Source organism: Galeopterus variegatus, unplaced genomic scaffold (genome assembly GCF_000696425.1).
Source record: "Galeopterus variegatus unplaced genomic scaffold, G_variegatus-3.0.2 Scaffold471, whole genome shotgun sequence".
Taxonomy (NCBI): Eukaryota; Metazoa; Chordata; class Mammalia; order Dermoptera; family Cynocephalidae; genus Galeopterus; species Galeopterus variegatus.
In genome coordinates this window covers 16,765-30,934 of record NW_007726582.1, presented here as the reverse complement: position 1 = coordinate 30,934, position 14,170 = coordinate 16,765, and the positions used below count along the sequence as shown (strand labels likewise).

At 37.1% G+C, this 14,170-nt stretch overlaps 1 protein-coding gene across 1 annotated transcript in view; it reads left to right on the top strand.

The window, feature by feature from the left end:
- The window catches only part of METTL4 (methyltransferase like 4), a 38,024-nt gene that overhangs the window by 20,463 nt on the left and 3,391 nt on the right, over positions 1-14,170 (top strand). The window contains exons 6-9 of the mRNA XM_008569161.1: positions 2,100-2,169; positions 7,455-7,629; positions 10,545-10,651; positions 11,020-11,111. Of these exons, the coding sequence (XP_008567383.1) occupies positions 2,100-2,169; positions 7,455-7,629; positions 10,545-10,651; positions 11,020-11,111 (444 nt within the window). The remainder of the gene's footprint in view (positions 1-2,099; positions 2,170-7,454; positions 7,630-10,544; positions 10,652-11,019; positions 11,112-14,170) is intronic.

Below are 14,170 nucleotides of genomic sequence, written 5' to 3'. Positions count from 1 at the left end.
CTCTACAGTTTCCCTGCTGTGGTGCATCGGATTGCGCAGATTTGCTGGAGCCATGGAGGGACTCAGTGACCCTGTGGGAGGTGCATGGATGCTCCACTGTAGAGAGCAGGGCCACCATCAGTGGCAGAAGGCCCTGATTGGCTGGCTTTTTGGCTTTGGTAAGTGTGTACACTGACTCCCTGTGTCCTGTGGGTGGCCTCCATACTCTGCTTGGGGTGCCAGGGATCTGGTTTCATGAGGGGGCCTCAAGGATGTGGAGATGCTGGGGCTATTGGGCCCCAGGGCAAAATGCACTTGGTTGTTGGCTCTGATTCCAGAATGGTGACTGCTGAAGCAGCCTGGGACCTGAGGGGTGGGGAGACTCACTGGGAACTCTGTCTCTTGATTAATATATTTGTATGGGTTCCCAGCAGCTCCCCACGGTGGCCTCACTGCCTGTGAGCCATGCAGCTCCTGCCTGGGACCTGAGGGGTGGGGAGACTCACTGGGAACTCTGTCTCTTGATTAATATATTTGTGTGGGTTCCCAGCAGCTCCCCACGGTGGCCTCACTGCCTGTGAGCCATGCAGCTCCCTTGTAGCTTTGATTGCAGGTGTCCATGGTGCAGCTCTCATTTACCTTTCTCTTGTAGGCAGAAATTCCTCCTGGATCCTAGCTGCTCCTGGCTGGGAGATGGGGTGGTGCAGGCTGGGGATTTTCTTCTGTTGTCTGTGTGGCTATCTTGAGTTTTTGTGCTCGTAATTTTTTCTGTTACTCCTCTGATGCACTCCAGTGCTCTCCTTTAGTTATTTTTGTCCAAGTGTAGTTGTGTATTTGTTCTTTTGTCTTTTTTTGTGTGTGTGTGTGACTAGCTCGTACAGGATCTGAACCCTTGACCTTGGTCTTATTATCACCATGTTCTAACCATGTGAGGTAACTGCCAGCCCTTCTTTTGTCTGTCTTTGTGTGAGAGACTAGTGGTAGTCAGTAATTCATCTTATTCTACCCCTCCCCTCTTTTGTTCTTTTTGATCTTTGTTACTCTAACAGTTTAAAAAGTATCACTGCCTTATTTTAATTTGCATTCTTTTGATTACTTATGAGACTGTACATTTATAAAAATAGGCCTATGTTTATGAAAGGGGGAGAAGGGACAGCTCTTCCTTACAGTAGAATTCCAGTTAATAAATATGCATAGAGTGATGGAACTAAGAAATTTTCATTTGGTAAACACCATAGTAATAACTGGATGTCAAAATTGTGGGTGAAAAGATGTGATCGAGAATATTTTCATGGTCTTAAAGTATCTCCCAAGATACTTGCTGATTACAAGGGAAAAAGTAGAGAAAACTGGCAGACAATACCTTACCTAAGTTATGTAAGGTAATATCACAAATGATGACACATTTTGACCTCCTGTACTCCTGACATATTGCTCTGGTAGGGTACAACAGGCATTACTTTGGTGATGCTCTTGCCAAAAAATAGCCTAAATTTAATCATGGGGAAATATCAAACACAAACTGGAAGGCATTCTACAAAGTAACTGGCCAATAGCCTTTAAAAGTGTCAAGGTCATAAAAGGCAAAGAAAGACTGACAAACTTTCCCAGATTGGAGGAGATTTAGGAGATGTGACAACTAAATGCAGTGTGTAATCCTGGTTTTGATCCTGGACCAGAAAAAAGGACATTAGTTGAAAACTGGGAAATTTTATTATGGCTAATATATCAGTTTTAAGACTTAAATTATTTAAAAATAAAATGTTATTTTTAAATAACGGGATGGGTTTGAAAGGACCATATTAATATGGCTGCCAACACTTACAGGGAATTTACAGGTCCTAAGTGTCCAACTCAGTGAGCTGTACTCATCTGCAAATAGTCTCTGCAAAAATAACAATAGGTGAACCTATGTGAAAATCCCAGAGGTACTAAATTGTAAGGGAGCTCTCTAATTTTTCTAGGTAAATTATTCTATTTGAATAAATGCTGCAAATCTTATATTACATTCCATTATGTTTGTGTCTGTAGTGAAGGCACACTAGTTTTGAAGAACATGCTTAGTTTTTAAAGTGATTACATACGGAAGGTATTTCCTGAAATTGTGTTTTTATTTTCAGGTGGGAAAACATTTGATGTAATTGTGATAGATCCACCATGGCAGAACAAATCAGTTAAAAGAAGTAACAGGTATGTGGAAATGAATTATCTGTTAGATATACTTTCTAAAAACTATAGTCCTTTGTACATTCTACTTCAATATACTATAACCATTACTTTATGATATATGTTATCTGAAACTACTAAAATGCTCTAAATAGTTCTTAAATTTTAATTTCCTTAACTGGATAATTCCCTTGAAGTAGAACTATTTGTAAGAACATCAAGAGTAATATATTTATTAATCACTAAGGCTTGCTCCTGAACCAGTTCACAGTGGTTTCTGTAACACCAAAGGGCAACATTTTTGCCTTATTTGGTATCAAATTCTAAAGTTTAGAAATATGTGCCATCATAGGTATGGATATTCATCTCTAAGCTCTACAGATATGTACAATAGATTCTGTTTCAATAATAAAAGAAAAAATATATATATAAAAAAGAAAAAAGAAATATGTGCCAAAATATTTCTAACTTTCTTTAATAACCTACTATGAATGAATTTGTCTAATTTATTTTAAATTTGTTTTTATTTTAAATTTGACACCATTTTTTAGTTTATACCATCTCTTACGATGATAAGTTCCATTAGTTACTCAGATGATGTTTCCTTTTAATAGTGTTTTTAAAACTTTAAGTTTTCCCCCTAGTTATAATGAATATCTTTAGTTGCATTTCCTCTCACCCTTCAATTTTCTAGACCGAATTACTCCTATTTCTTTGAAATATGAAATTAGATAAGAAATTTCTTATCCACACTTATCTTCACCTTCCGTATGCTTTTTGTTTATGGGCCACTAGGATTTTTTTTCTTTTAAAATTGCAAGAATTATACAAGGAATTCATGTATCTGTTCTCTGTGTGTGTGTGTGTATGTAGATATCTCTATATAATTTTTTCCTGAATGACTAGAGAATGAGTTATTTAAGAGAAAAAGTTACTTTAAAATATTTCAGTGTGTTTTCTAAACACAAAGATACTGTCTTACATAATCATAATGTAATTATCAAAATAGGTAATCCACATTGATACAATGTATTTATTAATACTGTACTATACCCACAGACCTTATTCAGGTTTCACCAGTTGTCCTAGAAATGTCCTTTATAGCAAAAATAAAATTTAGGATTATGCATTATGTTCAGTTGTCATATCTCTTTAGTATCCTTTAACTCACTTCCTTTGGCTGATATTAATCTCTGTTTTTTCCCTTAATAAACTGTAACTGTGAGTATAACAGCTTTCAATAACTTCTGTGTGTCTAACTAATAAAGTTTTTTTTTTTTGTCTTTTTGTCTTTTTTTCGTGACCGGCAACGGATCGCAACCCTTAGTGTCGTGCCCGTACTGGACCGGGACCGGCAACGGGATCGCAACCCTCGGTGTTGCCCCCGCTCCTCGCTCAGCCAGTGAGCGGCCGGTCTGTATGTGGGATCCGAACCCTCGTCGGGAGCGCCGCCGCGCTTCCCAAGCGGTGCACTGTAGCAGTGCGCCACCGGGCCGGCCTAACTAATAAAGTTTTGAACTTTAGGGTGGTTTTGGAAACTGCCTGAACTTGGTTTGAGAAGTGAGGTCAGTCTTGAGGTCAGTCTTTGCAGTTTGGCTAATGCTGGGCAATATGTTTTCAGTTCTCTCAGGTATAATTGTTTGTATACCTAGGAGTAGAATTGCTGTACTATGTGGTAATTTTATCTTTAAATTTTTGAAGAACTGCCAAACTATTTTCCACAGCAGCTGTACCTTTGTACATTCTCACCAGCAATGAAGGTTCTAGTTTTTCTGCATCTTTGGTTTCTCCACTTATTTTGTTTTATTTATTTTGAAAATTATAGCCATCCTATTGGGTGTGCAATTATCTTGTCATTTTGATTTGCATTTCTAATGACTGATGATTGTTGGGCGTCTCTGGCGCACAGGACCCCCAACAGGTTTTTCCTTTCCCTAGAGGGTTGAGGCCAAAGGGATTGCCCTTTTTTCCCCCCCAGGACATGGGGCGAAAAGAGATTCCAAGAGATGGGTGAGCATGCTGCTGCTCTCCCAGATAGGGAACAAACACAGACACATGCAGCGGGGGTTCTGTCAGGCAGTTCCGTTTATTGTAACACAAAAGATCATATTTATATGCTTAGCAGGTGGGGACTTCCCAGCTTAGGCTAATCCTTGAAAAGGTCAAATGTGCATGTACCTTGCCTCTCTATGCTTAGCCCTCCCCCTTAACTTCCCCTGGGCGCCACCTTTTATCTGTTGTTTTTGCTTAGAAAAAGGGCACGGTCTCATAGATGATGTTGAGCATCTTTTCATGTTCTTATTGGCCATTTGTTTATCTTATTTGGAGAACTATGTTTAAATCCTTTGTACATTTTATAACTGGGTTTTTAAAAAATTGCCAATGACTAAGATTTTTTAAAAATATATTTTGGATACTAGACCCTTATCAGATATATGATTTTCAAATATTTTCTCCCATTCTCTGGGTTTTCTTTTCACTGTCTTCTTTCTTTTTTTAAACCAGGTGATCCACTTGGATATTTTATAGTGTTCTTTCACGCACAATTTTTCTTTTTTTTTCCTTTCTTTCTTTTTTTTTTTGTCTTTTTTCATGTCCGTCAACGGGATCGCAACCCTCAGTGTCGCACCCGCACCTCGCTCAGCCAGTGAACGGGAACCGGTCTGTATGTGGGATCCGAACCCTCGGCGGGAGCACCACCGCGCTCCCAAGCGGAGCACTGTAGCAGTGCGCCACCGGGCCGGCCCCAATTTTTCTTTTTGATGTAGTCCATCTTTTTCTTTGATCGCTTGTGCATTTGATGTTGTAGTTAAGAAACCTTTGCCTAAACCTAGGTCACAAAGGTGTCACCTGTGTTTCCTTTGAAGAGTAGGTGCTGTTGCATATTTTGGAATTCGCTCAGTGATTTCCATGAGATTAGAGCTAGAAGAAGGAATATGAGTATTTCCTCCATCCACCTCCTCCCAAATCAAGCCAATTAAATAAAATTAAGGCAATCAAGAAATCTGCAATTATTGAAACCATTTTACTTCAATTTTTTTTACCTGACATTCTTCATACTGTGGCAAAATTAGTGTTTTAGGATCATCACTTTGATGATAAGAAATGCTAGTCTGCTGGAAGAGCACTGGCCTAGGTGGCAGGAAACTTGGGTGCTTGAGATATGATCTTTTACTCATTTATTTGTTGAAGAAATATTTATTGATCATTCTTGACTTCAAACAGTTTCCATGTGCTAGGGCTAGATTTGTATGTCTATTAATTTTGGCTGTTGGGTGGTCATTTACTTTTTTCAGAGCAGGTAAACTGGTGGAAGCCTCATTGGAGTCAACAGAAGAAAAAATAAGGGAGAGAAAGTAGAAAGACTAAGTGCGTAGCAGTCCTTAGCTTAGTTGTAAACGGAAGGAGATCGAATTGAGGGAATTTCTCTCTTTTCTCTTTTTTCTATCCTCGCTTCCCCTCCCCTCCCTTTCCTCTCCTTTTCCTTCTCCCTTTTCTCCCTCCCCCTTCTCTCCTCTTTCTTTTCAAATGGAATAGAATAGTATAAACATATTTATAGTTTCATAGTAAAGAGCTACTAGAGAGGTTGAAAATACAGGAGGAGAATAATTGGCATTAGAGATAATAGAATTTGGGGATAAGAGAATACAGCTGGAGAGATCAGCTTTAATAGGTGAAGTCATGCCATTTCCTTTAAGAGGAGATGTATAGAAATAGATAAGTAAAGGTGTGTAAAGGAGGGGGAAGAGAGTAGGGCAATTGAAGGAGCTCGGTGGACTTCATTTTTACTGATGTATGAGTTAACTTTGTCTGTCAAAAGTGAGTTTAGGCAAGGGACCTGAAAAGTGGTGAGGGTTTGTAGTACTTGACCAAGGATAAGTAAAAGAATTGGTGAATAGTTTTGAGAGCATGAGAATGGATTTAATAAACTTAGTGACCCAGTTTTCTGTTCTGCATTTTTCTCCACTTGATTTTCCCCACATGAAGAAGTTGGATTAAACTGTGGTATTGATTTAAGATTAGAGGTTTGTAGGAACTGTGAGGTTGGAGGGGAAGGGTGGGATGGGAGTTGAGAGTGCTGATGAGAAGGCAGTGAAGCGATTGGTTGTCTGTGGGGAAGAGGAACAAGTATGGTCAGGAAGAAACTGAGACTCAGCAAAGCGGAGGGATGGGGCACCGGATGCTTTGATAAGGTCAAAGAATAGGTGAGGCATAAAAGGTTGCGGCTAGAGAGTGATGTTTATGGTTTCAGAGATGGAGCAAGTGTGAGTGATGACCAGGTTATGGCGTTGGAGTGGATTACTGAAGAGGGGTAAATGCAATTGTACTTGTTTAGCTGAAGTTTAGTTATATGGATTGTGCTTTGAAATTGCCCAGGATAATGGCAACGTTTGTGTTGGTGAGGTAGAGGGATCTCAGAGCTGAAGTCTTCGTAGAAAATGGAGAATAAGGATGAAATGGGTTTAATAAGGAGCGTTAGAGGCTAGCTTAGCTGGTCAGTATACTTCTCAAAGAGAAGGGAATTATGCAATAGTAGATGAGTTACAGCCTAGAAGCAGCAATGGGGCAGCTAGGAGAATAATGACCTCTCCCCTTCTTTTGTGTGTATGGGGTGTTAGAGAAAGGGCCATATTCATTTGATTGGATATTGTAGAGCAAGTAGCTTTCTAGCAAGACAAATAGACTTCACAGTATTGATGGCCAGAAGGTACAAGACTGTAGGATTTTTTTTTTTTTTAAATAAAGTATGAGGAATTCAGAGAACCTAGTAGAATTTATTGGGAGGAAGAAAGAAGCAGGCTGATAGATTGGGGATTGCAAATGTAGGGGGATGGAAATGAGGATGGGTGAGATGATAGATGACCCAAGCATCTTGTGTAGGGTTTGAGAATTCTAGGAGTATGAGAAGCTTTATTGAAATAAATTGGCTTTGGCATTACCACTTTCACCTGTTTCTAGATTCACTGTGATGGGCTTCTTGTGTAACATATAGATTGTGGGATCCAAACAATAATATTTGATTAATTTTGAATGGGAGGAAAATGCATTATAAATAGTAAAATTACCAAAATGTAATGTATTTAGAAGTGATTAAAAAAATACAGACTGATGATTTTAAATTAGTAAAAAAAAAATTATTTCTGAGTTGTGTGTAATAATGTGTCCACCAGGTGTCACTGTGGCTTCATATTTAGTTAACACAAATCGCTGGAGCAACTTTGTATTTGTGGAGTCAATGTTAGGTCTTCCTGCTTATTTTTCTTTTTTTGTACTGAATTTTGCTCATATTTTTTTCTGTTTATTTTTAGGTACAGTTATTTATCACCACTGCAAATAAAGCAAATACCTGTCCCTGAATTGGCTGCACCAAACTGCCTTGTTGTTACTTGGGTGACCAATAGACAGAAACACCTACATTTTGTAAAGGAAGAACTTTATCCTTCTTGGTCTGTGGAGATAGTTGCTGAATGGCATTGGGTAAAAGTAAGTTCAGAAGTTATTTGTAATTACAGTGTGACATATATGTCACATAAAGTTAGCATCTACGTTTTTTTCCTTTTAAAGCCCCACATCTACTTTTTTTTTTTTTTGTCTTTTTTCCGTGTCCGGCAACGGATTGCAACCCTCAGTGTTGCCCCCGTACCGGACCGGGGACCGGCGACGGGATCACAAGCCTCGGCGTTGCTCCCGCGCCTCGCTCAGCCAGTGAGCGGGAGCCGGTCTGTACGTGGGATCCGAACCCTCGGACGGGAGCGCCGCCGCGCTTCCCAAGCGGCGCACTATCCAGTGCGCCACCGGGCCGGCCCCCCCACATCTACTTTTTAATGCATAACATCTCACTGCTTTGCTCCTTCACAATGGACTTATTAAAACTTTCACTTTGCTGTTAAACATCTTATTCTTCTCAAGGCTTTTACCTGTTTCTTCTGTGTCTTTTTGTAGTAGGATCCCAAACTGCTGGCCTTGGGAAATCAATCAGGAAGATATGAGGATGAAATTTTAAAAAGCTCTTATGTCTGTAATTTAAAAAAAACAACAAACAGGGCTGAGCCCATGGCACACTTGGGAGAGTGCGGCGCTGGGAGTGCAGCAGCGCTCCTGCCGCGGGTTCGGATCCTATATAGGGATGGCCGGTGTGCTCACTGGCTGAGCGCGGTGCGGCCGGTCTCAAAAAGGACAAAAATAAATAAATAAAAAAAAATAAAAAAACAACAAACAAATACTTTGAGGAATTTATCCATTACCAAACCTAGAAATAGTCTTACCCTTCGTCTTCTCCCCCTCTACATATCCACAATTTCAGTCACCCGTTGTGACAGATGGCCGGTGCGCTCACTGGCTGAGCGCGGTGCGGCCGGTCTCAAAAAGGACAAAAAAAAATAAATAAAAAAAAATAAAAAAACAACAAACAAATACTTTGAGGAATTTATCCATTACCAAACCTAGAAATAGTCTTACCCTTCATCTTCTCCCCCTCTACATATCCACAATTTCAGTCACCCGTTGTGACATCTTTCTTTCTTTTTCTTACATTGCTGGGGATGACAGTAGAGAATAGCAAAGTAACCCGTGTAGAGGGGCAGAGAAGATGCCAGAACCCAAGAATCTTTTATGCTCTAAATGTTAACTTAGGTCCTCAGTGCCTTATGTGCTGCTGTGCCTGTATTTGAAAGAAATGATTCCATCTGTAGGGTTGGTTGAATGGTCTATAATATCTTTGTGTGCTACAAGAATATAGAAAAATAAGGCATTAATTCAGAGTTCATTGTACTTTTAAAGATACGTTGACTATTCAGATGAATTCCATAAACGCTCCCCTGAATTTTAAAAAGATAAGCCAAGTTTTATTAATTCATCTTTTAAAAGTTGTATAACTGGAATATTTATTTTAGACACAGAGTTGTACTTTTATGTGCTTTGTATATACTTTTTAGTCTACTGGAGTATCTTCTAAAATCTGTGTATTGTTTATTTGTACCTATTTCATGGGACTTGGCTAAACAAAGATTTACAGTTTTATCTTTGCTTTCATGACGTACTTTGATCATGTTTGATTTTGTTTGATTTGGTATAAGACGATGACAGGAATATAACATCCCGTTTCACCCTGCCCATTATGATTGTTCTTTTATAGTCATAGACTGGGCCAAAGTCAGGAAGAGGTCAATCTGAAATCAAGCCCAGTAAAATGTTAATACATAAAAGCTGAGATTATTCATCTATAGTAGTAGTCAGTTCTGAGATGATAAGACCAGAGGTTAAAACAAAAGTACAATATATATTATGTGAAACATTTATTAGGTGATTACAAATATTGTTACAATATAAGAAGTAATCTGCACTGCGTATAAAGGCTATCCAAAGAATAAGAATTTGTCAGTGTATATGTAGCATTGTGTGTAAGGGGCGCTGTTTCTAGTTGGTCCTGAAGGAGATGAAAGGACTTTCTGGTTACTGATTTAGTGGTTTAGGTACCTTGATATAGGGTCAAGGGTTCTATAGATAATAGATATGAATATTCTGACAGTGAAAAATATATATCCCCATGGTAAATTAATTTATATTGTTATTATAAGTTATATTTTGAGTTTGATTAGCTTACATGGGTCTTTGAGAGTCTGGTCATCCCAAGGTGAAATGACAAAATTGAATTTCTGAATTTATAATGCCGAGGGCTGGTCTCTGAATAGCTATTGACTGTTTTATCAACTACCCAGCTTCTTTCCTTATTAATTTTAGCTCTGATGGTATTTAATGACACTATTTCCTATAACTAAAGAAAAATGCTTTATTTTGATCTACTTGGTCACATTGCTGATAATCAATAAATGTCATTTGAATAAATTAATAAATTAATGATGACATGGTTTCAAGGAATACATTTTAATGAAAAGTAGAGATTGTTTATGTGCAAGATAATAATAAAATTATATTAAAACATCTAGATAGTATAAATATAGTTTTTAAATCCTTATAGCTGCACTGTCCATTATGGTAACTGCTAGCACAAGTGGCTCTTCAGCTAGTGTGGCTAGTCCAAATTGAGACGTGCTGTTAAGTGTAAAATATACATTGGATTTCAAAAACATGGTACAAAAGAATGTAACATATCTCAATAGCTTCTTTGAACTGATTACATATTGAAATGATAATATTTTAAATGTTAGATTAAATTAAATATATAATTAAAATAATTTTATTGCATTCTTTTTACTTTTTTTGATGTTACTACTAGAAAATTTAAAATTGCACATGTGGCTTGCATTTGTGGCTCACATTATATTTTTTATTGAACAGCACTAGCCCGGAGGCTTAATAATTTTGGGGGTGGGGTGGGGGGTGGAAATTGTATAGTGAAGGGAAAAAATAACTCTTTTCTTTTGGCTCCTTCCTATCAGATCACTAGTTCAGGAGAGTTTGTGTTCCCATTAGATTCTCCACACAAAAAACCTTACGAAGGTCTTATACTGGGGAGAGTTCAAGACAAAACTGCTTTACCATTAAGGTAGGAAAGGTGACTTTTCAAAATTGTATAAATATGTTAATTTTTAGGCTTTTAAAAATTATTGACACAATGATCATTGATTTTCCTTTATTTTTACGTTTTTGAAAATCTGAAAATGTCCTAGAGTAGAAAAGAGTGAATGGTATGCACATGAAATTTTATGTTATCTTTTGTTCTAGCTAGTGTGTAATTATAATTATTGTAGTAAAAGAAATGTCTCAGTTCTTAAATTGTTGATTTCCTTTATTGGTTCTAAAATTTGTTTTAAAGTCAGATACTATTTGAGAAGGAAAAAAATACAACTGTGGCTTATACATAAAAAATTGTTTTTTAAAATACAGTTTACTTTTTCATTCTGTTTTAATTAGGAATGCAGATGTAAAAGTGCTCCCCATTCCAGACCACAAATTAATTGTCAGCGTGCCCTGTATTCTTCACTCACATAAGCCACCCCTTGCTGGTATGTTTTTATAAAACAGAATTATTGTGACTTTTGTCAAATTGAAAAAAAGGATTGAATTTAGTATTTAAATGTTGTACAGATTTGGAAATTAAATCACATATGTATTATTTTAATTAATATTCTAAAATTTTATAGCAGAATTCATAGCAGAATTTATGAAATAGAGAAGAGATTAGTTTTCTGTTACCTTGGCTTTTCCTGTTACACCATTTTTTAGTTTGCTCTCCCATCCCTGGCCTTGACAGAATGAAGGCTGATGGGGCATCTGAGGGTGTAGTTCAGGGAGGGTCTTTATTTTACTACCAGGGCTCTGTTTCTTGCATGTTCTAAAACCAGGAGCTCAGAACAGTAGTCAGAGAGACAGTTAGAATTCCCTTGATATTTGGTAGAGGCTCTCAGTTTTGTTTTTTGAAAGGTAGTATTGCTTTTCTGAAATATTGAAAGAGTAATTGCTACAGCCTACAATTCTTACTAGTCTGTTAGTGTAATGTTCTTCATCCAATGAAAGTAAGCTGCAAGGAATAGTGGAGAATTTGGCTTTGGAGACTGACCAATGTAAGTTTGAATCCTGGCTCTGGTACTTGGGCAAGTTACTTGAATCTTTTTCTACCTCCAAGTCCTCATTTAAAGAGAGAATAATCATATTCATTCTTTTAGAGTTGTGAGGATTGGTTATAATATAGTTAAAATTCTGTAACATATAGTAGAAGCTCAGTAATTGCTAAATTTTTCAAGTCAGTTTAAAAACATAGGAATGTAAGTCCTTGAGAGATACTGAATTTGATATTCAATGTTTACTTTTCAAAGAATATCTTCAGGAATACATGTTTTATTAATTTGGTGATTCCTGCTTAAAACAAAAAAAACCCAAAAACAAAACAAAAAAACCCCAATAACTCTTTCAAGCTGCCACTAGGAAAACTGCAAGCCCTTTATCATATTATTTTATAGAAGATGGAATAGTTAATGAGCTATGTTGGAAAGTGAACACAGATTCCCTGGAAAATTTGTATTGCTAGCATTTAGGATTTCTGTTATCTTAAATGCTCATGAAAAAGAGTCTTTAGTATTTCTTCATTTGACAAATATTTAAATGTCTACCTGATAATCCATTTTAGAGTGATTCTCAGTGAATAAATCACCTTTGTACTTTGGACTGTCATAGACCCTTTAATGCATTAAATATAGGACTTAAATGAAAAGTGAGCTAGCAGTGTTCTTTGAGATAGAAAAAAATTGTGTTTGGAAGCAGTTATGCCTGATGGCATATGTATATGTATTCCTCTTACTTGAATTTTCTTTCTCATTTGGTGAATAGCAAAGCTTAATTTAATGTTTGTCTCAGGCCTTAGTTTTTTACTTTTAAAAATCCAAAGGCTGCTCCCCTGACCTCTTCTGTCTTTCCTCTCCTCTGCCCCCTTACTCCTGACGGTTTTCCTCTCCTCTTCACACTCCTCCTGTCTCCTCCCTTATCCCTCCCCTCTCTCCTCTAACTTCTCTCCTACTCTCCCCCATTCCCTCTCCCCTGTGGCCTTTCTCCTCTTCCTCCGATATCCAAAGGCTAAGAACTTAACCGTTTTTCATTCTCAGATGATAGTTAGCTATTTATCAATTCCTTTAAAATAGAATAAAATTATATTTAAAAGTTAGTTTCAGGAGAAAGGTTTTTTAAACAGGGAATCACAATTAGTCTTGCCGTAAAGTACTGCCGCTTGTATCTATGAGATGCAGTTATACCTCATTCCCAGTAGAGAGCAGCAGAAACACATTTTTAGAGCTGAGAACATTTAAGAACAAAAGTTAGATGTTGGGGGGAAAATCTGAATGACTATCTATAATTCTTATGTTTTGGTTAAGCAGTGATAAGCAAGAAATATTTGTATTACTTGTACATTTGCATTTATTTTTAAATTGATATTTAAAATTAGTACGAATAACACATTTCTATTAACCCTTATTTCTTTTGCCTTATTTTGAAATAAAACAAATGTGGTCAGCATTATAAAAACATTACTTTATTTTCTGTCTTTCTCAGCTAGAAAGAAAAAAACTATGCAAAAATATATTACATTGAGAAAGTAGGATGGTAATAAATGGGTTTAGGTTGTATGTATTTTTCCATTCCAGGTACCTGGTTATCTTTTTCTGTTAGATTGTGAACTCTTATAAATAAACATGGATAGTCTACTTCTTTTGTTAAGTCTCATAACACTGATTATAGTGGGTGCTCAGAGTAGTAAATATTTTTTTTTTGACTGGCTGACTCTAAAGTTCCAAAATAGGAGTTCTAACATCTTTGTACCAAAAAACTGAACAAACTAAGCAAAAACAAACAAAACCTTGCTTCAATATAACCTTAGACCACATTGAAAGTGAGTTGAGGCTGGTAATGCACTGAATACATGGGGAGAAAATAGAAAAGTGATATAAGGTTATTGTCCTCTAAGACTTTGGGGAAATCTTTCTCTTTCAAGTTTAGTAGCATTTAATTATACACTTATGAAAGGACCAGAAGTCTTCATGCCAGCCTCTCCTAGAAGCTATCAAAGCTCAAATTTGAGTTCAGCTAAATTATAGACAATGAAATTTTTTACTACTTCTTTGAGTTTTACTAAACAGGACCAGTAACTTTAGACAAATGAACAAGCATTTTGCTGTGAGAGCAATTGAAGAACATTATGAAACCTGAAATGTTTAATATATTGTCTTTTAAACTTTACCTGCATGAAGTATTCCTAAGGAATCCTTATCATTCCTAAAGGGAATTTGACAGATTTCTTCAAGCTCAATGTTACATAGCAACTATCAGCTATATTTTACCTGTTCTATATATTTACCTGTTGTAGCAGCTTTTCTTCTCTGGATTATTATTTATGTTTAATATAACTAGCAACAAGATCAAGGTTAAATTGATTTAAATATTTGTCATCCAACTGAGCATGTGCTTGTAAAAAATGCTTCTGTGGGGCCGGCCTGGTGGCGCACTGCTACAGTGCGCCGCTTGGGAGCATGGTGGCGCTCCCGCCGAGGGTTTAGATCCCACATACAGACCGGTA